The sequence below is a fragment of the Fundulus heteroclitus genome, chromosome 2, assembly GCF_011125445.2.
Source record: "Fundulus heteroclitus isolate FHET01 chromosome 2, MU-UCD_Fhet_4.1, whole genome shotgun sequence".
Lineage (NCBI taxonomy): Eukaryota > Metazoa > Chordata > Actinopteri > Cyprinodontiformes > Fundulidae > Fundulus > Fundulus heteroclitus.
In genome coordinates this window covers 822,297-849,374 of record NC_046362.1, presented here as the reverse complement: position 1 = coordinate 849,374, position 27,078 = coordinate 822,297, and the positions used below count along the sequence as shown (strand labels likewise).

General features: G+C 39.6%; 1 protein-coding gene across 2 annotated transcripts in view; it reads left to right on the top strand.

The window, feature by feature from the left end:
- Positions 1-4,345: 4,345 nt before the first annotated feature.
- Positions 4,346-27,078, top strand: part of LOC105934789 (paired box protein Pax-6) — a 68,839-nt gene continuing 46,106 nt past the window's right edge. Inside the window, exons 1-4 of one of the 2 annotated variants that reach the window (XM_021322761.2) lie at positions 4,346-4,535; positions 11,091-11,144; positions 22,877-23,007; positions 26,234-26,449. In XM_021322761.2, the coding sequence (XP_021178436.1) occupies positions 4,523-4,535; positions 11,091-11,144; positions 22,877-23,007; positions 26,234-26,449 (414 nt within the window). In that variant the 5' untranslated portion in view covers positions 4,346-4,522. Of the gene's footprint in view, positions 4,536-11,090; positions 11,145-11,285; positions 11,501-22,876; positions 23,008-26,233; positions 26,450-27,078 lie in introns of those variants that run through there. The other variant, XM_036145431.1, reaches the window with a different exon arrangement.

Below are 27,078 nucleotides of genomic sequence, written 5' to 3'. Positions count from 1 at the left end.
CCTGGGTCCCCGCCTATTCAATATCTAGATGCTCCCTCTAGCTCAGATCATAAAAAACAACATCAGCTATGCAGACGACACACAGCTCACTTCACTATGCCACCAGGTGACTGTGAACCCATTCAAACACTGAATGCTTAGAAGAAATCAATGCTTGGATGTGCAAAAATTGTACAAAACTGAGGTATAGTTTGTAGTTGTAGTCCAACTGTTTTTAATATTTGATTTTAGTTTCTATAAAAGTAAAATGGGAGGCAGATCCTTCAGCTATCAGGCCCCTCTCCTTTGGAACCAACTCCCAGTTTTGGTCTGTGAGGCAGACACCCTGTCTACTTTTAAGACTACTTTTTGTTCTCTCTCTTTTTTCTTCTTAGTAGGTACACCTGGTCTGACGTTCTAGTAACTGTGACATCATCCAGAGAAGACGGCTCACCGGCTATTGCCATCTAACGTAGAACAGATTACTGGATCAATGTGTGCGTCTGTGCTTTTTTGTCTGTCTTGTTGTGTCTCTGCTCTGTCTTCTGTAACCCCCAGTCGGTCGAGGCAGATGACCGTTCATACTGAGCCCGGTTCTGCTGGAGGTTTTTCCTTCCCGCTAATGGGTGGTTTTTCTTTTCACTGTCGCTTCATGCTTGCTCAGTATGAGGGATTGCTGCAAAGCCATGGACAATGCAGACGACTCTCCCTGTAGCTCTACGCTACAAGCAGCATTCACTTCTCCAGGAGTGAATGCTGCTTTTCGGGACTTTAAAGCAATCAACTGGTTCTCTTATATAGGAAATTTTTGACCAATCTGTATAATATGATTGATTTGACTTTGTAAAGTGCCTCGAGATGACATGTTTCATGAATTGGCGCTATATAAATAAAATTTAATTGAATTGAATAGTTATGCTGCTATAGGCTTAGGCTGCTGGAGGACATCAGGGCCTATTTTTCTCACTCTGCTGAGTTCTCCTACTCTTCTCCAATTTGCATTGTTTGTTGTTATTTATACTTTTAGCTTTTTGTTCTCTGTCTTTTTTCTCTTTATGGTAGGTACACCTGGTCTGGCTGTGACACCATCCAGGAGGGCAGATCATCCGCTATTACCATGTAACATAGAAAGGATTCCTGGATCAGTCTGTGCTTTTGTGTCTCTGCTCTGTCTTCTCTAACCCCCAGTTGGTAGAGGCAGATGACTGTTCACACTGAGCCTGTGTTGTGCAATTACACACTGTTTAAAGTCATTTAATGTTTATTAAATAACCCTCTCTCTGTTAAGTATTGTCTGGTGATGATCAGCTCTTAAGCTGATATCAAGACATTGGTTGAAAGGGATGAATTCGAGCACTAGCGATCTTTTAACAGCAAAACCTGCACACACATAGAATAAAGGAGTGACAACTTCTTTTCAAGTCCAAGAATTTAATAACAGAAATAAAATGAACATCCAGAGAACATCACTATCTAATGCTGTTTATCTGCATTAACACAATATTTTGATTAACAAATCCTCTCTACTAGGCTAGTGAAACGTAACTAAACTACTAAGCAAAATGAAGATAAAAAGAAGCTAAGCTAAGGAACTATGTACATGCAAAAACAAAAGACAAAACAAAAGTGGTTGGTCATAATCAGAATAATTCGGTGAATCCTGGTTCACTGCAGATCTGATTAAAAAAACAGAGACTGCCCAAACCTGTCTCTTGCCTCGTGTCAGTTCTGTCCACTTTGGCCATTCCAGGAAGGATGTCAAAGCAGGGAGAATGGTTGGTTTCTTTTTGGCGGGCTAGCGTTTAGCTCTGCAGCACCATGTGGTCGGGGTCGGAGGCCTGATGTCTTGCAGACCGTCTCTGCCTTGGATGCAGTCCGATTTGAGCAGGGGTTCTTCTCAGAATTCCACAGCGGGTCATTCTGCTAGCTTTTCAGCCGAATCTGGGGTTCTCTTCCCTGTACAGGCTGAGGAGAAATACAACAAAACTGTTTTTGGCACGCAGGAACCTTCCTCCTGCATCTGATTATGAGGTTAAGACAGCAAACTTAACTCTGATCTGCCCGGACATGTTCTCCGGGCGATGAGAGGTTCTCTCCAGATGCGGCCTGTGTGTTCCTTTAGGCCCGTGCACGGCCCATGGCCTGAAGTGGTTTCCTGGTCTACTCCAGGACGAGGTGGTCTTAGAGAGAGGCTCTGAGAGGGTCTGAAGCGTATCTGAAGAGGATGAGTCTCAGAAGTGTGCTGAGACTTTATCTGTGGGGAGTGGTCACAGCTGGCCTCCCGCTGAGAGAAGGGCAGTCCTAACTGACTCCCTCTCCTTCGCGGCTGTGTCTCCTTATGTTTGCAGCAGGATAGAATTATTTTTGTCACCTCTTCCCTACTGTTCAGAATCCAATCTGAGATCAATTATGTATCATGGTGCTATTATGGTGTAACACCTGGTTCTGCTGGAGGTTTTCCTCCCTGTTAAAGGGGAGTTTTTCTTTCCACTATCGCTTCATACATGCTCAGTATGAGGGATTGCTGCAAAGCCATGGACAATGCAGACAACTGTCCATTGTGGCTCTACACTCTTTCATGAGGAGTGAATGCTGCTTGTCAAGACCTTTTGACCAATCTGTCTGGATTATTTGACTTTGTAAGGTGGCTTTAGATGACATGTGTTGTGAATTGGTGGTATATAAATAAAGTTGAATTGAAAAATCTAATTTCATTGAGCAGGTACTTGTTGAACAATAACTGATGGAGACTGGCAGGTGTTTGACTATTAGTTCCTCGTAATCAGGTGGTTCCTGGCTTGTTAATTTACATTAAAAATCACTATATTAAAAAAATGCCCCTGAGCACTTATTAATAATTACTGATTATTTCTAAGAATATTGCTACACAATGGAAGTACACAGGAAGAAAAGCCTTTGCTTTCTAAATGAAACATGAAGGCCCAAATGAAGTTTACAGGAGAGAAAGTGGACAAAGGAGCTTTAGAAGAAAAGACGTCATACCAACTACAAAGCAGAGAGCTGGAGAGGTTGGGGAGGCTGCAGGAGGATCTAGCCAGCTCACAATCATATAATTCATCATGGATTCTACCATTTATCAGAGGGTACAGTATACCGATGTGAGACCATCTGTATATAAAAAAATAAATAAAGCTTAAGCTGAACTGGATTCTGCAATATGACAATGACCCAAAACATAGAAGGAATTCCATAAGGGACTGGCTGAGAATCGAGAAATGGAAAGTCATGGGCTGAGTTAAAGCTCAGATCTTGATCTCTTTGAGATGCTATAGGGTGTCTCGAAACATGCTAACGTTTGTGGTTTAAATTTGATTAAAACACTTTTTTACAGAGGTAAAAAAAAATGTGATTATATAAACTACTGATTATAAAAATGGTTGATCATAACTGTTTACATAACTGGAATGTTTGTTACAGAACGAACAGCATCATGAATGCCAAACAACACTGGCGGTGGAGATGGTTGTTGCAGAATTAGATTCTAAACCTGAAGTTGTAACTGTAGACACTCAGAAAGGCTGAATGCAAATACACAGCAGTTTTCGGATTTGTGTTTGTAAAGAAATGAAAACCATCTATAATTTTTCTTTTCACTTTACACGGATGCACCACTTTGTGTTGGACGTTTACATAAACTCCTAATAAACACAAAGAGATTTGTGGGTGTTGTCATAGTCTTGGAACTTTTGGAGTAATTAGTTCCACTCCTTTCAGCCTTCGGCCATCTGTCACCATCCTGTCAGCTCGGTCCACTCCTCTGTCACCAGCCACTAGTCATCAGCTTAGACCAGCTCCACCTGCTGCCACCAACTCTGCTCACCTGTTTCCCTGCCTTCATATACCTGCCTCACCTACACATTCACGGCCAGATTGTCTTGTCACCTCGCATGTGTTCTGCTGCCTTCATGCTCCCAGTCCTCAGCCTGCATCTGGTCAAGTCTGGTTCTACCTGCAACTCCTGGTCTGTCAGCATTCAACATTTTCAATAAACCTTTTTAACGTACTCTGTGTTGGCTAATTTCGGGTTCACATCCCCAAACCTGGCAGGTGTTGACTGACAAGATGTGAAAAAATCCAGATTTGAGTAGCTTGTGAATGTGCTACTCAGGTTCCCCATAACGCATTTATCAAACAACACCTCTAAAGCAGTTGGTTGTCTATAAATATGAACAAGGAACAAAGTGTGCAAATGTGATAGGGCTCTCTCTCTGTCTGTCACACACACACACACACACACACACACACACACACACACACACACACACACACACCTCTATTTCTCTCTCACTCAGACACACGCTGTCCCCTCCTCCCCCATCCTGCTCCCATTCTCTGTGCCGCCCTTTCAGCCCGCCCATTTGCTCTCCGTCCTTCACTCCCTTTTCTTGTCCCTCCTCCTCAGAGGACCGACTCTGTCTCTTTCTGCACTTGCCTCTCCAGTCAAGGAGAAACTAATTGGAGGAAAGAATAAACGAAAGGAACTTTTGAAACGTTGAGCGCAGCAAAAGTTTACTTCTGCAGCATGCCTCAGAAAGGTAAGCTTGGTGTTTGTTTTCAGTCTCGGTCTCCTTGCAGCATCCCTCCATCAGTTCTGCTCTAAACACGGAGTTGAAAAGTTGAAATAATCTGCAGAAAAGGAGAAATTTTCACTAATTGCTAGAGTTTAAAATAAAGGCAACAATCAACGTCTTAGACTGAGCAAAAATCTAAGATAAAATAAGCAAGAGTACGTTGAGTATGCAGCAGGAGTAGCCTACCTGTGAATATTTCCTGAAGAAAACAGACCTGATCACATTTGTCATCAACAATCCTGTCGGTCCAGAATTCGCATCTGGTCCATACTGGGCCAGTCAGGAAACAAATACCCAAATTCTGGGAGTTTTAACGGTGGTGAAATCTGGTAGAGGAACAGGTTCTTAAATTCAGCTGCAAACGAACTCCCGAGAAAGCAGGAGCGCTTTTCTCAGAGTGTTGCACCGAGTCGAGTCAGATCGACCGTTATGCGGACAAGGTGCACGACTAAGAAATATTACAAAATAAATGAGCATTCGTCCAAGAAAACAGGCGAATTATTATTATTATTATTTTAAAGTTCTTAAACTCTACATCACGAATGTTCTATGCTTTTGTGTTTTTTGATTACAAAAAACAACTGCAATTCGTTTAAGTGTTTTAAACACTTGAAAAAAAAAATATTATTCAACCTTAAGATGCTAGCCTTGATCCTGTAAAATTACTTTGCGTTCTCAGCAGCTAGGCTGAGAAGTGCATCTTTTAAATTCCCTGGAAATTCCGTGGGAATGAGACGCGCGGGGCCTCTATCGAATGAAAGCTTGGATACTTTAACGTCCAGTTAAAGATGCTGTTACAGAACGTTCCACTGACTATATATTTCTGGAGTCTCTAATATTTAATACACCTCTGAATGGCAGCTGTTTTTCCCCCTCTCTCGCTTTGAAGCTGATTTTAGAAGGACGGAGTTTGGGCCCACCATGTAGTGTGCCTGTATTAATGTGGTTCCACTAAAACATCCTATCAAACTATTCAGATAAAGTCCGATTTAATTGGGAGCCCAGCAAATTAAGCTCTTTCAGTGGGAGAAGCAGTCTGCGCCAGGACAAGCCTCGTTTCTGATCCAATGACAATAAGCCAAATGGATCCGTACCTTTATAATATCATCTCTTTCTAAAACACCAGGGGAATGTGATCAAGAGTGCACAGACTTGCCGATTATATAAAGGCGAGGAAACGCTCAGTTTAGCCGATTTATGAAGTTTGTGCGTGGGACTTCAGGAAGAAACAACAGCGCTGACGGAACATACGGACGGGTTTTCAGTTCTGTGGACCGCAGACATCAGCGATCTGTTCTCCTTAAGCTTGGACCTTAAGAGTCAATGATGTCAATGATGTGATTAAAATGGACTAGGTAGTTTTTTTTTGTTAATAACATAGACGGAGTTGGTCCCAATTATTGCAACGATTCAAATAAGGAGTAAACGTTTGGATATTCTTTTTTACTGATTAATGACCAACATTTATTTTGTTTTCAATTGCCTTTTGGAATTTGAAGCAGTTGTTTTTTAACTACTATTTTTAGTTACTTGAGTGTGGAACAAAACTATTTTTTATATTTATTGTGAAAGTTTGGAATTTGTTCTTTTCTTTAACAATTAGTAGAAAAGTTCATTCAACGTGGCTTAATTGGAATAGTTGCTGGAAAGTTTTTATTCTAATATGACTTAGCCTAATTATCTAAAACAGCTAGTTGTCCTGGATTTAACTCAGAACCAGCTCATTTCGGGGGTCTAAATGAATTCATCAAGTAACCTGTTGCCCATTTCGTTGGCAGCCTAGTTTTCATTATGCACTTGTATAACAAATTAATGTCATAAATAACAAAATATTTTTAAATAACTAACAAATAAATAAACAAAATTACTTTAATTTAGCTGTAACTCAAACTCTTGGAGTCTGACGGCTTTGTCCATAGTCAGCAGCCACAGAAGTAAATAAATAAATAAATTTGAAATACAATTATTATTATTATTATTATTATTATTATTATTATTATTATTATTATTATTATTATTATTATTATTATTATTATAGGAGCAGCCGTGCTGTCCCTGTAGCTTTTCTCTCTCTTATCAGCGCACTAATCGCGGCTCCCTGAAACTTCGGATAGTCACTGGTGGGCTCCGTGGGCTCCTTTATGCCATCTGAACTGGTAAAATTGGGCTCCCCGCCGCGGTTTTGTGTCACTCTCTCTCTTTAAACGAGCCGCAGCTCCTGACTATGCACAAAGGCCGGCCGGCCGGCGGCTATTTACCGGGCCGAACCGAGCCGAGTCGCGGCTTCGCTCCTCCGCCTCTTTGTCCCCCTTTCACAGGGAGAAAAGCGCCGCCTTCCAACGGGAAGCAGGTCCCCGCAGCCGGCCTGCTCCTCTGTGGAGCTCCGTCTCCTTCATTATGTTGTCAATGACAGAAGCCTCAAAGAAAGAGGCGCTTTGAGGCTTTTCTTCGCAAACTTTTTCTCTCTAACACAGAAAAGGCTCTGGCTTTAAGCTGCAGAATAAAAGAGCGCCTCCCAAACACCAAACTTCTTTTCTGATAATGAATGAATAAAAAATGGAGAGTGAGGAAAAATAATGTAAAACTATCACATTTAAAGGCTGCTGGCATCACATTAGATGGTGCGGCAAAGTTGCTCATAAAAATGCAATTAATAGTTATTATGAGTAATATGATCTGGAAATCCCATGGTACTGTATAACGCTGTTTTGACACACAATTTTCTTCTTTTAAAGGGTCATTTCAAATGTGTATCTTTAAGTATATTTATGCTAAAATCCAAACTGAAAATTAATCAGCTTGATTACTCCAGTCCATGTAAATGTGTAAATTTAATGTCAGAAAACTACAAAATACATATTTTAAAGCACCTTTAAAATAGGTAAATTAAAATAAAACTGTAAAAAGGTACATTTTGACATATTAGGTTCTAAATGGAGTTATTAAACTCAACAATATGAACTACATTTTTGGTGGGGGCCAGCGTGTTATTCTCGCTTGTTTTGTGTGGTTTCAGCTGAGAAGGATTAGGCTTGTATCTTTATACTGGTTAGGAAGGAAATGATCACCGGGGCTAAGGAGTTGATCCTTTAACCTGGGGGTTGCAGGTTCAAATCCCTGCTCTGACTGTCTCAGCCGTGTCCTTGGGCAAGACACTTTACACACTTTGCCTGCTTGTGGTGGTCAGAGGGCCCAGTGATGCCTATGGTCTGGCATCCCCGCTTCTATCAGTCTGCCCCAGGGCAGCTGTGGCTACATTGTGGCTCACCACCATTATGTTGTGAATGATTCAGTGTAGTGTAAAGTAGTGTAAAACGTTATACAAGTACATGCCATTTACCATAGTGAAACTAAGGAACTGTCACAAGACTTCTGGCTAAGAAATTGTTGGTGTTGCTGAACTGCTAAAAGTGTATTGGATAGAGTGGTCATCCTGTGTCAGACGGTTGGTTTTACTCTTCCACATGTCAACGTGCCCCTGGGTGAAGCCCTTCACCCCAAGTTGCCTACCAATCAGTGGATAAGTGTGTGTGCAGTGAGTGAAACTGGGTGAATGTGGTACTAGTATGAAAGTGCTTTGAGCGCTCAGAGAAAAGTGCTACAGAAGTGTAATCCATTTGCTATTTAAAGTAAACTTGCTAACTAGGTTATTTTCTTCAGCCTCAGGAGTTTCCAGTGAACACAGTAGCCTCGCGTGGTTGTTGGGGCATTGTGTGTGTGCTATGGTAATAGAATACATTTCAAAAGTTCTATCTATATTTGGTATATTTATAAATGTTAATCTCAAACCAACCTCAGCATTACTCCATGCTCCAAACATCCAGAAAAAGCTCTAGTCAATCCAGCACTTTCTGGGATCTCAGTAAAATGATTTAATTTGAAATTGTTTAAAGAAAAAAAATGAAGTAACTATGTAAAACCTCAGCAGGCGTAGGTAGCTAGACATTTGATTTTTCTCATCATCATGGCACACATTGAACTGCCAGACCCAATTTCATTATTCTTTTAACTGTTTCTCAATTCTTGTTTTTTTTTTTTTGTCTAACAGGAAAATAATGTGTTGAAAAAAAAGTTCCATAATTCAACAGTGAAAGGAAGTGGATAAAAGAGCATGTTTTGAACTTCAAAACATGCTCTTTTATCCACTTCCTTTCACTGTTGAATTATGGAACTTTTTTTTGTACAACATGCTCCGTATAGCCGAAGATTTCTGTTCATCTGCCTTCACACACATATTAACTTGGGTGACAGCCATTTCATCCATTGTCTTACGCTTATCCGGGGTCGGGTCACGGGGGTAGCAGCTTCAGTAGGAAGGCCTACACGTCCCTCTCCCCAGCCACTTGGGCCAGCTCCTCCGGGGGGATCCCAAGGCGTTTCCAGGCCAGTCGAGAAACATAGTCCCTCCAGCGTGTCCTGGGTCTCCCCCTGGGTCTCCTCCATTTCTAATTTTTATTTGCTTTAGGCCCATCCCTATAACCACTTCGAATCTTGTAAGGAGGCTCTCCACAAGGTTTAGGACTGTGTTTCTAGAAGCACATTGAAGTCGGATGATAAGGCCTGGCATGTAGTCTGTGCTCTAACCTTTCCCAAAGAGGTTCTGTTGGGTTGTGCAAGTAAGACAAGTTCTTATACACCTTTACCTGTTTAAATGGAACTTTCTTTGAGGGAAGAGAAAACAGTTGTTTGGGAACAACTGTTCCCAAACAGTTGTGAACATTAAGTTGTTCAAAATATCTTGGTATGTTGAAGCATTCTGAGTTCTTTTCATCAGAACTAATCAGCCATACCCAGCCTTTGTAAAATGGCACCAAACCATAGTTCTCCCCGCACCAAACCCTGCACTTGCGAAAAGATATCCAGGGAAATCCCATTCTGTTGGCAACTGACAAGAAATGGAAGTGATTGGAACACCTGAACTTGGACTTGGATGACTGAGTGAACACTTTTGGCAATGCAATTTGTTCTTCAAAACAACTGTAGGAAGATCAGTTAATTTGCATTTGTTTATTTCTCCCCAAAGCTCTAGAACGGTGTACCTGTCCTATTAGAAAAGCTAGTTCTTGAAATACTTAAGACAGTTTTCTTTTTTTACTTTAGTTTTCAAGCAATAACTCATTTCAGATAATCATTCCCTGTTTGCTTTATTTTAGAAGCAATTCAAAAATATACTTTTTTGTTTTTAATCTTATGTAACAACCCCCCACCCCGGACCTTCCACAGGTAGTAGGCACAATATGTAAGGAGCTGTATTTTTTTTTTTAAGACGGAGCTGCTTTATACCTCACAGCTGCTGAGCTACCGACTTCACAGTCTCCGAATTATGTCACAGAATGAAATTGATTCGAAATTCAATGCAAGACCACCGTTTAACCCTAGGAGGGCGCCACACCGATGATTTTCGAAACAAAAGCAGGATTTCAACAAATATGCAAAAAAATTCAAAACAATGACCAGGACAATACTACAACACAGCAATGTTATCAGTTTATTGGCAAAGTTGATTTAGGGGTGAGCTACTCTTTAAACTAGTAATAAAATAAAGCACAGCTTCTCTCTACCTGCAGAGGTCTAATGTGTTTGTGTGTGTCCTTGTACCTGCAGCTGAGTGAGAACATTTTTTGCTCATTTTACCAGTAAGTCCAGGCACGGTCATCACGTTGTCCTTTAGACAAGGATATGAGAGAGAGAGAGAGAGAGAGAGAGAGAGAGAGAGAGAGAGAGAGAGAGAGAGCAAAATTTCTGTCAGCGACTGTGAACACATTTTTAAACCAAACACTCAGAAACAAAACTTAACAGCTTTTAGTGTAAAATGAGAGAGAGAGAGATTTCTTCTTTTATGTTCTTTCATTCATGGTTGGTTCATTGTTTGTAAATAGTAAAATATATTTCACCCACTCCATTCACAGTGGTCCATAAAACTAATGCTGTTGCTCTTCTGCTTTTTTCTGGACTTCCTTGGAGAAAAACCTTTTAATTTGTCCTCACCCCGACCAATCACAGAAAAGCAGTCGGATCAAGTCAAAATTCTGTTTGAGTCCACTGGGTCTGACCCTGCCTCTGAGCAGGGCTGGAGTAACCCAGGCTGGGCCTAAAAAAAACTGTTGCTGAAAAGCTTGCAAAGTGAGCAGAGTGGAGTAAGAGTGCACCAAATGAAGGTGGTGGCAACGGGGCTATAGCAGCGAATCCTCATATTGAGCATGCAAGTATGTTGGGTTCAACATCCCATCATATCATTTTTAGAACTGTTAAGTCCCTTAATATAGATTCATACCATATAAACTGTGAAGAAAGTGACACGGCATGGTATTATTGCCTACGTTTGTCACAGGTGCTTGGACTCTGTCCTGCAATAAAGTCTCCTTCCAAATAACAACCAAAACATTATAATTAATAATCTTTAAACATTTATTTGTCTCCTCCTGTTTTCTTCTGTGTCCAATTAAAGTGTTTTGAGTCAGGACTAGATCGTACAGGAATGTATATAACCTAGTAACACATGCTTTTTTGTTTGTACAGACTACAGAAGTCAATCCAGCTGGGAGACTGGCGTTGCATCCATGATGCAAAACAGTGAGTGCATTACTTGAAGTGTTTTTCTTATATTGTTGCCAACACAGTATATCTGGTTTATTGCAGTTCCATTTGAGGTGAAATGCTACACACACTTTCCAATAAAATGCACATTTGACAGTCACTTTACCCCACTCATAGGTAAATGTGTGTGAATGGATGTCTGTGCCAGTGATGGCCCTATGACGAACTATCCAGGGCATACTCAGTTTTTCACCTGTAGACTGCTGGGACGCTCTCCTGCTCCTCTATAACCCTGAATGGAATCAAACAGGCAGAGAAAATGGTGGCATGCATGCAAACAGCTAAAGGCATTTCAGCGTCACCAGTCAATCTAACACTTATATCTTTGGAGGGTAAGTATGAGCTAGAGAACCCACAAGGTTAGAACATGCGTAACACAGAAAGCCCCCAGTGGAGATGACTGGAGGGGACATTTGTAATTGTGAGGCAACAGTACTAACTGCTTTGATGCTGTGCAGATTAATTATGATGACTGAAAACATGTTATTTTGCATTGTTAAAAACATTGTGTATTTTTGATAAGCATGTATCAAATTAAGTCGTGATGCAGAATTTGAAATCCTACTGAAACAATTAAAAAGTTAACTTTTTAATTGTAAGAAACCCCTTACATTAACTCAGCTGCACAAAATGTCAATATAATATAACGATTATGACACAATTAACTTAAAGGATCATCCCTCTCTTCAATTCAATTCAATTCAATTTTATTTATATAGCGCCAATTTATGAAACATGTCATCTCGAGGCACTTTACAAAGTCAAATCAATCATATTATACAGATTGGTCAAAAATTTCCTATATAAGGGAACCAGTTGATTGCTTTAAAGTCCCGAAAAGCAGCATTTACTCCTGGAGAAGTGAATGCTGCTTGTAGCGTAGAGCTACAGGGAGAGTCGTCTGCATTGTACATGGCTTTGCAGCAATCCCTCATACCAGTGTTGTATAGTAATGAAGTAAAAATACTTCACTACTGTACTTAAGTATATTTTGGAGTACTTTATACTTTTCTCGAGTATAACATTTTTTGATAACTTTTACTTTTACTTCACTATATTTCTGAACTTAATTGCATACTTTTACTCGAATACATTTTCAATGTTTGGTTTAGTTACTCGTTACAAAAACAGAGAGAGAGAGACTCACGCATGCAAGTGTTTTGACCCTACCTACTGATTGACTGCAACAAAGTCGGGAGTTGCCTGGGCTTGTTCATCACCACCAATGGGATAAGAAGCTGGTTCAGTGGTAAAGCAGGTTAAATTAACCTTGTGGTATAGGTAAAGCATCTAATAGCAGAAAGTCCTAATTTTCTTAACTAAATGATATCTGCATATCTTTTAGCAGGTTTACCACTTCCTGTAGGTTAACTATCACTTTATCACTTAAACATGTTCTTAGTATACACCCCCTTTTCCTGCACTTGGTTGTGTACAATTTTAAAGTGCATTGCACTGACCTTACTTGAAGAAAGAAAACTGAAAGCTTACATAAAGGTTGTATTTTCTGTCTAAACTTGGTCTAAATTTCTCCTTTGACTTTCAAAGTTTACCAAAATCTAAAAAATGTCATTCAAACTGCATTTGCTATGTTTTACTTTTTACTTATACTTTTTATTTCATTACTTAAATACATCTCTTTTTACAGTAATTGTCATACTTAAGTACAAGACATTTCAGATACTTTAAGACTTTTACTTAAGTAACATTTCAGTCAGTAACTTGGACTTCTACCAAAGTCATATTTTGGAGAGGTACTTATACTTTTACTTGACACTGAGATTTCAGTACTTTATACAACACTGCCTCATACTGAGCAAGCATGAAGCGACAGTGGGAAGAAAAACTCCCCATTAACGGGAAGGAAAACCTCCGGCTGAACCGGGCTCAGTATGAACGGTCATCTGCCTCGACCGACTGGGGGTTGCAGAAGACAGAGCAGAGACACAACAAGAGAGACAAAAAAGCACAGAAGCACACATTGATCTAGTAATCTGTTCTACATTAGATTGTAATAGCGGGTGAGCTGTCTTCTCTGGATGATGTCACAGTTAACAGAACGCCAGACCAGGTGTACCTACTATGAAGATAAAAGAGAGAGAACAGAAAGTTAAAGCAGAAATGACGACACACAATGCATAATTGAAGAACAGTAGAACTCTATAGAGTGAGAAAATTAGATCCTGATGTCCTCCAGTAGCCTAAGCCTATAGCAGCAAAACTATAAAGGTAGCTCAGAGTAACATGAACCACTCTAGTTATAAGCTTTGTCAAAAAGGAAAGTTTTAAGATTAGTCTTAAAAGTAGACAGGGTGTCTTCTCTATTGCAGCAAGCATATGTGTCTAGAAAAACAACACAAGAAGTAAAACATAATTAAAATGACTGTACAGCCCCTGCTTTGCCTCAGCTAACACACATATAGCTATCCAGAACATCCTGCAAGAGACAGAGAAATATGTCTAACTGACCCACAAACAGACAACTGCTTGATTAAATTTTACATGAAGGTTGTGCTCATCTGCAGGGTCAGATTTAGGAGGACGTTGACCCCCGAGTTAGAGCCAGTTTGTGACCCCACCCACACAAATTTCTTTTATTCATTGAAACTGCTGGGAGTGATAGATAGGTACACGTCAACATCAAAGCTTTTACACCCTGTCAACATGAAATTGTAGCTTTTGCCAAATGATCTTTGGGTTCCGAGTTCTGAACTGGCAATTCTGTCTTGCCATGGGTGTGGTAGTGGGGGGAAATGTAGACCTGACTGCACAGGACCCGAGTAGGTAGAGGGGTCCATGAAAATGTTCTTTTGTGATATTTTTAATTCAAATGATTTGGGCACTTTAAATAATTGGTGTCATAATTTATTTAAAATTTGTTAACAACATCAACTGAGAAAATGCAAAGTCCACCCCACATATGGGACATTCTGAGGGCCACCTCATGGAGGCGCAAAATGGTTTAGTCTACCTGACAGCACCGGCAACAAGTGCAACATCAGTGAGCCTAGATTTAATGACCTGGGGGCTAGACATCATACTGCCCAAAAAGCATACATCGGGGCACCAAAAGAAGAAAGAAACAAAATAAAAAAGAAGGCAGAATGAGGGGAAACAGCTGTTTACTTCTTTCTTTCCCAAAGGTGAACCGAGTTTGTGTGTTATACAAAGTCCAATTAAAGTTAATGTAGTCCACTCCAGAAAGCTGCTGCTGATGTTGGTATGCTCATTTGAAGTCTTTAGCTTAGCTAGTTGCCAAACAGGCTGCTTGCGGCTGTAAATATAAAGACAATTTTGGGCCAGCTGACGCTAGTTAAATGGCAAACGGTAAATGGACTGAACTTATATAGCTTATATACTTATATACTTATTTACCATTTAGCTAACGCTAGTTGTCAACATTAACCGGTTCCATAAACAAACAGTGACTAGTTAAATGGTAAATGGTAAATGGACTGAACTTACATACCTTATATACTTATTTACTATTTAGCTGACGCTAGTGGTCAACGTTAACCAGTTTCAGAAATAAAGAGTGGCACTGGCGCAGTTGTAGAAGCAGTAGCCAGTGCCTTCTGAAGATGGGCAAAGATAAGGAGAGATCGTTGGGGGTGGGTTGGGGGGTTATTCCATTTTTCAGGGGGTCACACTTTTTCAGAAAATATTACTTCAGGCTGGACAGTGGCTCTGTGACCACTCTTACAGTGCAGAGAAAGTCTATCTCAATAAAATCCCAAAATATAAAAAAAAGAGATGAAAAAAGCAATAGTGTAGTCAGTGATGCCAGATTAGGCAGGTTTACATCAAATTAGCCTTCTTTTGAACACATTGAGCTGAACAATATATCTTATGGGCAGGTTGTAAAAAAAATTGGGAAGCCTTTCACAAGATTTGGCATATTCTTTTAGAAAGAATAACAAGATATATCAAAACAGTTGTAATTGTGTGGCAGGAAACTAAAAACTTTCATATTTCAATAAAATAGCATCTCCATGAACACATTTTATTAAAAAAAAAAAATTAAATCTTTAGAATCTGGCAAACCTGACATCATCAATTAATAATAGTCTCTGATTAGTCATGTGTTACTATGAAATTGTATCGTTCAAGTAGGGTTGATTTCTACTGATGAACATAACATTTTTTATGGCTGTGTGTGAAATAGAAATCTTAGATGAAAGAGAGAGAATAATTTATACTTAGATTTACAATTCATGTTGGGAGGATATTGATTTTAAAAAAATCCGGTTGATTTAATACATTGTGTGTGGAGTCTGATGTGCAATGTTTTTTTTCTTTGATTCAGTGCAGTTGTGAGCCAAAGGTATGTTCTTTATTATATGTTTAACATGTGACCAAAAGAGGTTGAGATTTGGGCTGTTTTTTTTTTTTTTTTTTTTTTTTTCAGGTAGGCGGGTTTTACGTTGTGTTTGGGCTGGAAACTATCAGTCAGACCTGACAACACAGAGAGTAGTGCTGTGTCTATTCAATTAACTCAAAAGTCAAGCATAAACATGCCGCTGTGATAAACATAAGCACTGGTGTAAGACTGAACACTGACTGAAGTAAGCATTCATACTTGAAGAGGCAAGCAGCAGCCAAAGTGCAGAAGGATTAAAACAAAGCGTTCTCTTCTGCCTGCAAGAAACCCAAGTTCCTTCAATGTGGCTTCATTTCATGGCCCGGTTCTTCTCCTCCAATCTGGTTTCCGTAAGATGCACCTAATGGACACAGCTTCGTTAAAGGTGTCTAATGATATTTTGATGGCTGCAGACTGGTAAGCACGCCCGCTGACTGGGGGGACAAACGGGTCAATTGTCCCAGGCCCAGGACAGAGGGGGGGCCCAAAACTTACACTCTGACCATTAAAATGCAGGCAGAAGTATTATTTCAGACAATATTTGTGTGAAACATATTTAATATTAGAGTAACTATATATATATTTCTGCATAAGGTATGTAGTATGTTTTCTTTAAATAAGGGGCCATTAAAACTCGCCCCACCCCAACATAAAATGGTTTGACCGTTAGGACAACAGCTGGCTGCAACTTTGAAAGTTTGTTCCGCTGCAAACTAAGAATTACTGGTGCACAGAAAAGAAAAGAGAAGAGAAAAAGAGAAGATGATGGATTTTATGAGTAAATATTTTTGTAAAAACTGAGGATGAGTCTAGGAACGGAATGGCAGAGGAATGATGCCCATCCAGAGCCTGGTAAGAAGCAATGCGTTTATCAATGTGACTTTAAAGTATAACATCCACTGGTTAGTGTAAGGGAGGGGGGGGACACAACACCTTTTCTTTTACAGAAATACTTGAGTTTAGTGGCAAATGAGCATAAAGCAAAGAGATGGCAGAGGTCCAGTCTGAAAGACAGAGTGGAGCAGGAGAGCCAGCTAAGGCCGGGAGCTTGGTGGACAGAGAGAAAGGAAGACAACGTAGCAACATGTGGCTTCGGGGAGGGGGGGAGAGAGCGCATGTGTTTGAGGAGGAGACAGAGAAAGCCATCCCTACCGATAACAGAGAAGTGCAGGTGGAGGGGCTTGCTGCCCGATCGGAGAGTCTGAGCATAGTGACTCAGAGACGGACCACCCCGTTAATTTCAATGATCCTGCGTTATGGCCAACAAAACTGACTGATTCTGATTGAGTGAATGTTGTGCATTTAACACCAAAAAGGAAACCTTTCTCAGAGATGGCAAATGAACTGCCAGCAGATTCAGAGGACAAAAAAATATTTCTGTAAACAGCAGATTATTGAATAAAAGAAAAAGCATATGAGAATGAAGTTTACAGTTAAGTTGACTTTTTTATGTGTGTGTGTGTGTGTGTGTGTGTGTGTGTGTGTGTGTGTGTGTGTGTGTGTGTGTGTGTGTGTGTGTGTGTGTGTGTGTGTGTGTATTAGTCTGTGAACTGTGGCAGATAGCTCTCGCAGCCAGAGTCTGATAGTGATGGAACGTTATAAGACAGTCCATTAGCCCTCTGTTCCAGGTCACAGATGTTACGGAGCATGTTGTTTACATAACATCCTGGGGAAATTAAAATGCTTTGCCTTTCAAGGCCAAATTCTGATAATAGCATTTGTTTTTGGGCAGGCAGACTATTATCTTTTTGTCTGCTTTCAAAGTCTCACTGGTTCTTCTCAATGGCGATTCCAAAAAAAGCAAAAATTGTGGTCATTTTCCTAGAGTCCAGCTTCCAGCTTTCTCCAAGATCGTTCCCATTCTGCCAGCAAGTTCAGAAACCACAGCTGGCCTGCAGTTCTGCTTACACAGCATTTCAGTGTGAGTGCTGGTAGCAGACATATCTCTCACATGTTCAGTCTTGACATGGGCAAAAACAGCTGCTGACGTTTTCAGAATTTCTCGATACTCCAAGTAACCACCAGCTCCAAAAAGCAGAAATCGTGTTAACATAAATCCAATTTTGAACACATTTTCAACATCCTCGACTGAAAAAATGGAGAGACACACGAATCTCCTCCGACCACGTGTTCAGTTGCACCTGTCCCATCGAGCACAAGGGGGCTCTCCTTCTCCTTTGATCAATCGCATTGAGAGTCCAGCAGACCAGATCCGTAACTTACAATTTTGAAGAAATGTAAAAAGAGGCTCCAAGAAAGACTGATAGAAGCAGGCAGTGAAACGGGGGGAGGGAGAGGGGAAAAGATAGAAGAGAGGAGAGGAAAGAAAATAAATGTTTGACTCAGTGCCAGTGCTATTAGCATTTTATTTTTCTCAGATTCTTCCAAAACAACCCATATGCCATTGAGAAGTAGCTCACACAAACCAACACTTTATAAAAACAACACTCACAGGAAGATGTTTCTAAGCAGCTGAGAAGATATAAAAGGATTGCTCCCGTTAATGAGGAGTTTTTCTTTCCGCTGTCGCTCCATGCTTGCTCAGTATGAGGGATTGCTGCAAAGCCATGGAAAATGCAGACAACTCTCCCTGTAGCTCTACGCTTCTCCAGGAGTGAATGCTGCTTGTCGGGACTTTGAGGGTATCAACTGGTTCCCTTATATAGGACATTTTTGACCAATCTGTATAATATGATTGAATTTGACTTTGTAAAGTGCCTCAAGATGACATGTTTCATGAATTGGCGCTATATAAATAAAATTGAATTGAATTGAAATTGAATTTAACGCTGCAGAAATGGGGCTTTTGATGTAGCTCTGGAAATCTCTAAGGCCAAAGATGTACTTTTATACCATTGTGCATATGCAGCCATTTTCAGATGTATAAAGTCTGAGTGTAAACATTGATGACATTGAGAAAGAATCTTGTTGTCAGCTTACATTCTGAAAAATTTTAGATGAAAATGTGGGTATCCATCTGTCAGTACAGCATAACTATTTAAATATCTCGTCATGCTTCCGCTTTTGTCTCTTTTTTATTTTCCACACATTGATATTATTACTACAATGCTTTCTTCTCTAATACTAAACAAAGACCAATCAAACCCTGATACATATTAAACAAGTGATTTAAAGCTTTGGAAGGGACAGTTAAAATGATGCTTCCCTGATGTCAATGAGACCATCACCTGTCTGTGTTACCATGGAGGGCCTGTAATGGTGTCTCAGTTGGATGGCTCTGTTGACAAAAACAGAATGCTGTTATAGTGGGAGTTAATTGAAGTCAGGTGCTGTGTGAATGAGTTGATTTAAAGGGAAAGCTGCTGAGCTTTTCCCAGGGGCCCATCTGCTTTGTGTGTGTGAGGGTTTGTGTATCACACAGGATTGGGGCCAAATTGAGTCCATATGTCTGTCTATTAATTTAGTGTCAAAGCCCCAATGTGTTTCTCTGTGAAATGACACTGATTAACATTTGTACAGTCAAACTACTGACCTTTCAACACATAGGTGTTATGCAACAATTTGAGAGAGAGGTAGAAATTATACACAGTCACACTAAAAGTCAGTAGCAGCCAATATAATGGGGATCACTGTTCCCATAATTGAATCATGCAGGAGAGATACATGCAACGTTACTGTTTTCTGAATTGTATAGTTTTTTATTTCACTTTTATTTCACTCTTATTTACTTTTGTCCCCACAACAAGGTGCTGCCACCACTGTTTATTCACCATTGGTAACGTGATCAGTGGTAACGTGATGTTAGCTTTCCCACAAAAGATTACCCTGAACTTTTATGCGACTTTTCTATTGTCCCTGTCTATCTGGCACCACTCTACTCATCTCTGTGTGTGTGTGTGTGTGTGTGTGTGTGTGTGTGTGTGTGTGTGTGTGTGTGTGTGTGTGTGTGTGTGTGTGTGTAAAGGTGTTGGTTGGTGGGTGTGTGGATGGTTGTGTGTGTAGACTGACTGCATGATTTAGTAATTCACTGCTGAGAGGTTTATAAATCTGCAATATGTTTTACTCCACTGAGCCCATAAAAGCAATAGACAATAGATTCAGGGAAAATCTCTACTTAACCCACAGTCACTAAACTGTGCGCTCCGGCTCAGACATGGCAGACCTACAGGTTATAACCACACAGAGTATTTAAAGGTTTTCTTCCGGCTAATTTTTCACAAACATAAATGAACAGGAACAAATAAATACTGTTGTAAAATGTTGATCAGTTGGTCAAAAGCACACTTTGATTGCATTTTGAGCCAGGTAGTGAAAAACGCTAATCCCTAACAGATATGAAAAATTATGTTACGAGAGAAAAAAAACATACTATATTAGATCAGTGTGACATATGGCAGAGTTGTGACTTTTATCATTAGTATCTACAAAAAAAACTTTCTTAACTATTAACAAAAGCTTAGATGTTTGTTTTACTGGAAACATGTCAAACGTTTGTGCAGCTGAGTTTTGTGGGAGCATTAGAGATTAGAACAAGAAACCAAACAGGATCTGTCACATCCCCGGATGTCCAAACAGCACCACTTCCAGTGTTAATTCCAGTTTTGGCTCAGAGATGTCCCACAACTCCATGTTAAGCAGACAAACGAGCTGCGAGCATACATGTGGGTACAACCAATACGTCATGTTATCAGAAGATCAGGTAGGAAGGGAAAAAGCAGCGAGTTGATGCCACACCAACACAATGTTCTTATGAAGTTTAGATGAGATGTTAGACTTCATTAATATATGGGAGTAAAACATCTGTTCAAGCCAATTTCGAAGGAATTGGAATTGGAAGGATCAGGGATGTAGCCTATGCCCATGCTAAATGTTTGTATGATCCTGCACAAAGAGGACTTTGCAATATGAAAATGGTTACCCTGCATATGGTTTCCTGCCCCTGTTGTAATGGATTGAAACAAGTGTCCTACCTTTGGAGTCAGGAGGAGCTGACATGTATAATTAAAAGTTTCCCTTAGCATCCTGAAGTTCTGAATGAATTTCGTCTCTGTGAAGTTGTTGACATCCCTGCCTCACCATCTGTGGCTGCATCCCCACATCCCAACAGACCACTGTGCTAAACTGGCAGCTGCAGCTCCGTAAAATGCCAGAATACAGAGTTTCACTCTCTTCTTATTCATGTGTTCCTCCTCAGCACCCACTGACACCATAAATTGGACATCATAAAACCTATTTCTTCCATGTTTTCTTGACCAAAGCTGCTGGCCCTGACATCATTGTTATTGCACTTTCACGCATGCAGGTCAGATTGGAACTGAATCACATGGTCAGTTCACACTGGAGTCAGATATTGGCAAAATTTTAAAGTAATGTGAAAATCCAATTTCAGAAATCAGAAACAATCGGAATCGGGCATGAGGACCAGCAGTGTGAATGTAGCCTTAGTAATATGGTTTATGTGATTAAAATTTAAAATGTTTTATATTATTATACAGAGTTCTCATGCTTAGTTTTTGCATTTGGCAGACTGTGGCCTCAGGTTGGCTTTACAAATGTGTCTATAAGGTTTCGCATAAGCACTGTTTGTCCTCTGTTTAGCTGCAAGAAATTGTCTGACATGTCTTCAAATCAATGATAAACTGATTATGGGGGTCATACAATAAAGAAATGTAGAGTTTCAAGTTATCTACATGATTATGATTATTTCAGTTGTCTTAATGAATGAAATTTGCAAGAAACATATAAAGATTAAATAATGTGGTAAAAATTAACCCTTGATATACTGTACTTCACATGCAACATTTACTTTGGTAAAATAAAAACTTCCAAATATATACATTGCCTTGCAAAAGTATTTATCCCGCTTGACTCTTTTTTAACCTATTTTCTTACATTCTAACATTTAATTGAAACATATTATAATATTTTATGTAATGAATCCACACAAAATAGTCTTAAGTCGAAAAAGAATAAGAAAAAAACAGAAAATTGGCATATAAATATGTGTCCATCCCTTTGCAACATTTGCAACATTAAGATAGATGCATCACACCATGAAGATCAAAGCGCACCAAAAATAAGTAGTCTTAAACAACTTTGCTGTTTAAAAGTACAAGTCAGGGTGGGTTATGAAAAAATAGGCAATCTTTTTATGTTCCCCCAGAGCACCATCAGATCCATCATCTTTAAATTGAATGCACATGGTACCGCAACAACCACCAGAACTCAGAGCTCAGACCAGGAGGGCATTAACCAGAGAGGCAGCACTGAGACCAAAGGTAACTCTGAAGGAGCTGCAGGATCTGTTCATGGACCACAATAAGCCATATGCTCCATAGAGCTGGGCTTTGTAGAAGAGCGATAAAAAAAACATTACTTAGTAAGAAGACATGATTTGAGTTTGCCAAAAGGCATGTGGGTGACTCCTGAAATGTAGGGAGGAAGGTGAAAATAAAATGTAACTCTTTGGCCACCAAGTACTTTGCTATGTCTGTTGCAAACCCAACAAACCTATCAACCCAAGAACAACACCAGTGAAACATGGTGGAGGCAGCATGATGCTGTGGGGATGTTTTTTTTAGCAGACTGGAAAACTGGTCCGAGCTGAGGGAAAGATGGATGATGCTAGTGATATATTTTTGCAAGACACTGTTCAAAGATTCATCCTCCTCTTTTAATCAATTCAATAAAAATCAGAATCAGGTGCAGGTCTTCCATTTACTAAAGAAAACTTAAGACTACAAGCTATTACTGAATCGTGCAAATCACACTGTACTGTTCTTGAAGGGAATAAACATTGCTTTATTGTTGAAATGTCCTCTGTTTTATCATTCTGGTTTGTAAAAATTAACAACAAATAATTAAAGCTTCTGTCGTAAAGTTTCTGTAGATTTGCACAGAATATTGTTGTGCAAATATCAATTTCAGGTTGTTGGTTTATCGTGCCTCTTGGAACACGGCAGTCAGGAAGCTTGTTAAGTTTTCTTAAAAATTAATCGGAACGTGTCTGAATTCTGTCAAGCAATAATTTGATGGCATGTTGTTGGGAAAGTAATTTAAAGATTGCCATGGAATGGAGAACATGTCTTCAATCAACCAAGAAAAACGTGTCAATGACCATATTGTGTACCATGTTGTGTAAAATCAAAAGGAGTGGGTCTGTGCCATCAATCAATAATTCGAATGAGATTGAAATGTAAGTAATTGACACAAGGTTATCATAATGCCTTTAACGTCTAAGTGCATGGATTCAAAAATGAAATGATGGATTTTTTAGTCTATTTCCTCCAATTTACCATTAATTTAGCCTCTTATCAATACATTTTTCTGTTTCTCCTTTTGCTTTTATTTCTTTTCCTTTTCCATTTCTGTGTGTTTGTGTGTAAAGGTCACAGTGGAGTAAACCAGCTTGGAGGTGTATTTGTAAATGGAAGACCTTTACCCGATTCTACCAGACAGAAGATAGTGGAGCTTGCTCACAGTGGGGCTCGGCCATGTGACATATCCAGAATACTACAGGTATGCAGAGCTGCTTGGAGAACTACAATTGCATTACTTGAGGGCAAAATTAAGCGCTGAAGGATTTGTTTTAAGGTTTGGGGCTGTAGTGTACATTTTTTTATACTTGGCTTATGAATCTACATAATTGTATAGAATTTAACATTCTGTTTTTTGCAGCAGCCGCCAGCCATGGTTGACGTGTTTTGTCTTAGATAGGTACAGGCTACGAGGAGTCAGGCCGTTAAGGCTATTGCTGCAGAGCAAGACAGTTAAAAGACTGATGTTTTCTTTACTTTCTTAAAGTCAGCAAGAAGAGGACAGACTAGACCATATCAGACTTTGTCCTAGGATATATGTCCCATTCTGTAACCTGTTCTCATTCTTATAAGAATTTATTACATTTTGACTTTGATTAAATTCTCAGATCTCTTTCTTGATAATTAAGGAAAGCAACAAGATTTTTTCCCCACAACAGGGTTCAAAATCGTTTTGATTAGATTTTTTTTTTTTATCATTCGTTGTAAAAGTAGTAGCTTTTTTGTTTCATTTTACAAAAATGCTCTAAGTGTAAACCAATGATTGTGGGTAACAGTTTGTGTAAGGTTTGACAGAATCTGACACTAATGTCCAGTGTTTGCATTAGTTGAAAAATGTGGTTATGTGGTAATGGTTTCCTACAGGCAATACACAAGAATCAATATTAGTATGCATGTGGGTTAATATTATAGAAAGGCAAATCTAAAGATAAGTTTTATTAATACCTGCATCACATTATTGCCTATCTGCCTTGCATTCAGATTGCATTGACCTGTATTCTGATTAGTTCAGCAGCACATTCTTCTGCTCTAACATTCACACTCTAGCCCAAGCCTTGAAAGCACTTTAAAAATGTAAAAAATATTTTAATTAAGGATTAAAATACTTGAATGTTAATCTTTTATTACATTGATCAGTTAAAAGCCGAAATAAACTCCAAGTAAAAGTGGCAACAAGAAAATGCAATACTGACATAAAGAAAATGAAAACTAATTCACAGCTTATGCTGGGTCAAAATCCAAAGAGAAGAGGTGGGTCTTAAGAGCATATTTAAAGATGTCTATTGAAGAGGCATTTCTAATTTGCACAGGCAAGCATTCCATAATTTAGGAGATGCAATGGCAAAAGCTCGATCACCCCTGAGCTTCACCAGTGTCCTCTGTACCTCCACCAACAACAGGTCAGCTGATCTGGGGGACTGAGAAGGGGATAACAGGTGCAATAACCAATTAAAGAACCAATTAAAGACCTAAAATTAACTCTAAAACACAAGACGTGCTCTATGACGCATCAACTTCTCTAATGAGTAAAAAATTTGAAAAAGTAAGCAGAAGCTTTCAATCATCAAAATGGCAATCCTTGAGGGAAACAAACACAATGACTGATGTGATATAAAATATTATTAGCAAGCCTGAGCTGAAGAACACACTGCTGAACACACTGCAAAGTTGCTAACTGTAAATGATACTAAAGTGACAGATGCAACAAACTTCCTAACACTACAAGCATTTACAGATCAGAGACAATAAGGTTAAGGAACCAAACTAAAAACAAACATATCAAAATTAAAGCCATATGAGAGATTGCTGCAAAACCATGGACAATGCAGATGACTGTCCCTATGGTTCCATGCTCTTTCAGGAGGAGTGAATGCTGCTTGTCAAGACTTGACGCTATCTACTAGGTTTCCTTAGATAGGAAACTTGTTGACCAATCTGTATAATCTGATCCAAGATGTATAATCTGATTCAATTTGACTTTGGAAAGTGCCTTGAGTTTACATGTATCATGAACTGGCGCAAGGTCTGTGCTGAACTACAGCAACTGGTAAGAGTGGTGAGACTGCAAAATACAACTAGACGGAAAATCTACAGAATGTGTGAAAAGATATCCAGGAGACATTTGGCTTAGACCTACAGAGCCTTTGGAAAGTAGTCACACCCCCTAGACCTCACATATTTTCACCAATTTACAACAGTAGTATATTTTGTTGAAATTTATTGCAACAGGCAAACATAGAATATGTATAGCTTTATGCATTTGCCACATGCTTTTATTCATAGCGACTTACGAATGAGGACACAGTACATATGTCTGAAAAGGAATGAAAATGGGACATAGTTTTTTTTAATAGTTTGTTAATTTTTTATATGGTAAAAATTGCCCTGCTAAGTCAAGTCTTTATTCAAGCATATTTTGGTGGGAATACAGCTGCAGGACTTTTGGGATGTAGTCTGGTCAGATGAGATAAAAAAAAGAATGTTCTTGCCCTCATGCAAAGTAACATGACATCCCTATGGTTAAACACAGTAGTGGCAGCATCACTTTTCCCGATCCATCCATCCATCCATCCATCCCTAGTGGACACGGTGCTTATCTCCAGTGGTAATTGGGTCAGAGGCGTAGTAAACCTGCACCAGCACAGGGCCACACAGATAAACACAGGAGAAAATACCATGGAACCACACATTCAGACATAAGGGCAATTTGAAGAGACCAATTAACTTAACAGTCATGGTTTCTGGACTGTTGGTAGGAAGCCGGAATACCCAGAAAGAATCCACATATGGATGGGTAAAACATGCAAACTCCATGCAGAAACATCCCAGGTCGGTATCCTCCTAACCCAGGACTTGCATCAAGACAATACTGTAGTCAACTGTGTCCCCACCTTTTCTTTAGGGACAGACGAGACCAATAAAGTACTTTCTTTTCAGGAAATGTCCACTTGCTGACTCATTTAAAGATAAATTCCACTTTAAACTCTGGCAGATTTCATTTCACATATCAACCACCTGAGCATGGAACAGCCATGACTGCAAGTCAATGTTTAAAACCTTGAAGCATGTCCTGATTTTGCAAATGTCCCTGAAAAATATTCATACTTTTAGTATTAATTGTCTTAAAATGTTGATTATTTTGGCAACTCTAGCCCAAACCCATGCTGTTTCATGGTTCCCACTGTTTCACACTTCCTGTAAACAAAAGAAAAAAAGTCACCAACACTGTGAAGTGTCCTTGTTAACTTACAGAGATGTAGCTTTTGGCACATGACTTTGCTATTTGCTAAAAATGAATCTTGGCTTGAATGACTTGAACTTCAAAATTCCAAATAAATGTTAGATAAGTATTCCACCAGGAGAGTTTTTCTTTGCCTAATGCAATGACTAACTGCTTATTTAAAGATGTGTGCTGTCTGTTTGTCCAGGTGTCTAATGGCTGTGTGAGTAAGATCCTGGGTCGGTATTATGAGACAGGCTCAATCCGTCCTCGGGCCATAGGAGGGAGTAAACCCAGGGTGGCAACTCCCGAGGTGGTGGGGAAGATCGCTCAGTACAAGAGAGAGTGTCCATCCATTTTTGCCTGGGAGATTAGAGACCGACTACTGGCAGAGGGAGTCTGCACCAATGACAATATACCCAGTGTAAGATCTCCTGATTTCAACCCAACTATGTAAATGTGACCATGGTCTGTCATGTGGCTGAATGTTAGAACACTGATACATTTTAATTGAAGACAAAGAGCACACCACTTTGAAAAGCACTGAATTGCATACTGAATCAAACTAAGAAGACTAAAGCTTGCTAGATACTCCGCAATAAACAATACATTTGTTCTTGTTTTTGAGATAGCCAGAATAACATGAAAGAAGGTTGTTTTTTTCTCTGTGTATTCATGCGTCATGAGAAGCTCAGCGGCCAAACTCCTAGGAAGTCCCCTCACTATAAAACACACCACACCCATGCTAAAATTGAGGAAATTAGACAAAGCAGGAGTGCCCCACATAATTCTTAGGTGAAGCGCTGCAAGTGAGCAGAAGTAGCATGTTCAACCGCTTAAGCCACCAGAGTTGAACAGGGCATTTAAAGCATTTGATTTGACTGATGCATGAAAAATTTCTGCTTTTCCATCTTAAACATGCCCAACCAAATCCTGAACAATCACAGAACAGTAGTCGGACACTCTACGAGAATGTGTCAAGAACAAGCAGTAAGAACTCCGAGATCAGGGCTACGAGAACAAAATTACATAGTCTGCTGGTGGAGCGAGGTC